Source organism: Empidonax traillii, unplaced genomic scaffold, assembly GCF_003031625.1.
Source record: "Empidonax traillii isolate 1590-97213 ecotype Southwest subspecies unplaced genomic scaffold, ASM303162v1 scaffold3718:size11359, whole genome shotgun sequence".
NCBI classification, from domain to species: Eukaryota; Metazoa; Chordata; class Aves; order Passeriformes; family Tyrannidae; genus Empidonax; species Empidonax traillii.
The window spans coordinates 5,696-8,271 of NW_020958911.1; the positions used below are offsets into that span (position 1 = coordinate 5,696).

The window sequence follows — 2,576 nt, forward strand, 5'->3', positions numbered from 1 at the left end:
CAAGTTATATCCCAAAATAAGACACAAATCAGATATTTGGGATTTATCAGGATAACTTCCCAAAATAAGCCATAAATGGGATATTTGGGATATTATCCAGACCCATCCCAAAATAAGACACATCCCAAACTAAAACCCTAAACCAGAGATTTGGGATTTATCGGGATACATCCCAAAACAAGGCACAAATGGGATATTTGGGATATTATCCAGACCCATCCCAAAATAAGACACCAATCAGATATTTGGGACACCAGGATAAATCCCAAAACAAGACATAAATGGGATGTTTGGGATATTATCCAGACACATCCCAAACTAAGATAAATCCCAAAATCAGACACAAATGGGATATTCGGGATATTATCCAGACCCATCCCAAACCAAGACACCAATCAGATATTCGGGATTTATGGGGATAAATCCCACAGCAAGACACTAATGGGATATTTGGGACCCCTCCCATCCCCGTGTCCCTCTCCGGGATCCGATCCCGCGTTCCCATGGATGATCCCAGCGGGATTTTTCCCTCCCCCATCCCCGCATTCCCAGCGCGGAGAAGCGGCGCCGGGAGCAGGAGCACCGGTACCTGGAGGAGCTGGCGGAGCTGCTCTCGGCCAACATCCGCGACATCGACACCCTCAGCGTCAAACCCGAGAAATCCAAGATCCTGCGCAAGACCGTCGACCAGATCCAGCAGATGAAGAGGCTGGAGCAAGGTGGGAGGGGAAAAAAAAAACAACGGGAATTCCGGCGGGGAATTCCGGTGCTCCCGGGATCCTCCGAACCGGGATTGGGGGGGGGGATTGATCGGTGGGAATTCCTGGTGTAGGAATTCCACGTGGGAGGGTTTTCCTGCCCCTGGGATGCTCCAATCCATGATTGGGGTGGGAATTCCTGATGTAGGAATTCCATGTGGGAGGGTTTTCCTGCCCCTGGGATCCTCCAATCCGTGATTGGGGTGGGAATTCCTGGTGTAGGAATTCCATGTGGAAGGGTTTTCCTTTTCCTGGGATCCTCCAAACCACCATTGGGGTGGGAATCAGTGGGAATTCCCGGTGTAGGAATTCCATGTGGGGGAGTTTTCCGTTTGGAAATCGTTTCCTTTTGGAATCAGTGGGAATTCCTGCCGTAGGAATTCCATGTTGAGGCGTCACCCCTGCCCTGGTGTCACTTGGTGTTGAGGTGTTCGTGGAATCCCAAAAAAATCCCTAAATTTGGGATGTTTAGCCCAGTAAAACCCCGAATCCTTGAAGGATTGGGAAAGTGGAGACACTCCCGACATCCCAGGATATCCCAAAAAGTCGTGGAATAGTGGAATTCCCTAAAAATGGGGGCCGGAAAACCCCATCAGACCCCAAATCCTTAAAGGATTGGGAAAGTAGACACATTCCTGATATCCCAAGAAGTCCTGGAATAGCGGAATTCCCTAAAAATGGGGGCTGAGAAAACACCAGGAAAGGCACAAACTCCATCAGGATTCGGATGAACATCCCAGGACTGGGATGGGATAAATCGGGAAAGGGGGGGGTGGATATTCCATAGGATCCCATCCCGCCCTTCCCTGCGGATCCAGGGCCGGTTTTTCCCAGCTGGATGAGCCGGGAGCAGCTCCAGGATGGATCTGGGAGCCCCTCCCCTTCCCCCCCCCCCTTTCTCCCGGGGTTATTTCAAGCTTTTGGAAAAGATTCCCGGCCTTTGGAAAACTTCCAAAAGGCGAGCAGTTGGCAGGAGGGGCGGATTGCGGCAGAATCCTGGGAATGCTGGGCCAAAGGGGGCCGGCGGAGGAGAATTTTCCGGCTTTTTTGAGGCTCCTCCCCCCCAAAAAATTAATAAAAAAAGAAAATAAAAATTGGGGGTTTTGGGGTTTTGGTTTTTTTTTGGAGGGTTCGGTGAGGAGATCTTGGAATTCCGAGATGGGTTGGGCGGGAAGGGATTTTAAGGATCATCCCATTCCGTGTTCAGGGACAATTCCCGCTATCCCAGGGGATCCAGCCCGGCCTGGGACATTCCAGGGATCATCCAGGGGCAGCCACAGCTTCCCTGGGAATTCCAGCCCAGCCTGAAAATCCCTTCCCACCCAAACCATTCCAGGATTCCCTGACCTTCCCCTTATCCCGGCAATTCCCGGTTACCATCCAAGAGCTCCATTCCCACGGAATTCGTGGCTCCAGCACCTGGAAAACCCTCGGGAAGGGGGTCAGATGAACCCAGGGGAGGGCCCAGGTGTTTTGGGGGGCTCATTTTGCAGTTGGATCCATCCCAAGTTTTCCCCTGGGAAATCAGGGATTCCTGATCAAAACAGGGATCCGTTTTAATCTCCCACTTCCCCTCTTTCTTCCCTAATTTCACCCAAAAGGTGGGATTAAACCGGAATGAACACGGGATTTTTGGGAATTAACCCCCCCCCCCAGTCATTCCCAGGGCGGGTGGGGATTTATTCCCGGTTGTATCCTCGGGAATCTCATCCTGGGAGAGGCTCTCCCAGCTTTTTCCCGGGAATTCCCGGGTTAAAATCCCCTCTCCCAGCTGGGAATTCCTTTTCCTTTTTTCCCTTTTTTTTTTTTTTTTTTTTT

General features: G+C 51.1%; 1 protein-coding gene across 1 annotated transcript in view; it reads left to right on the forward strand.

The window, feature by feature from the left end:
• Positions 1-552: 552 nt before the first annotated feature.
• The window catches only part of LOC114072685 (nuclear receptor coactivator 1-like), a gene marked incomplete at its 5' end in the record, with an annotated part of 2,905 nt that continues 881 nt past the window's right edge, over positions 553-2,576 (forward strand). The window contains one exon of the mRNA XM_027910550.1: positions 553-719. Within this exon, the coding sequence (XP_027766351.1) occupies positions 553-719 (167 nt within the window). The remainder of the gene's footprint in view (positions 720-2,576) is intronic.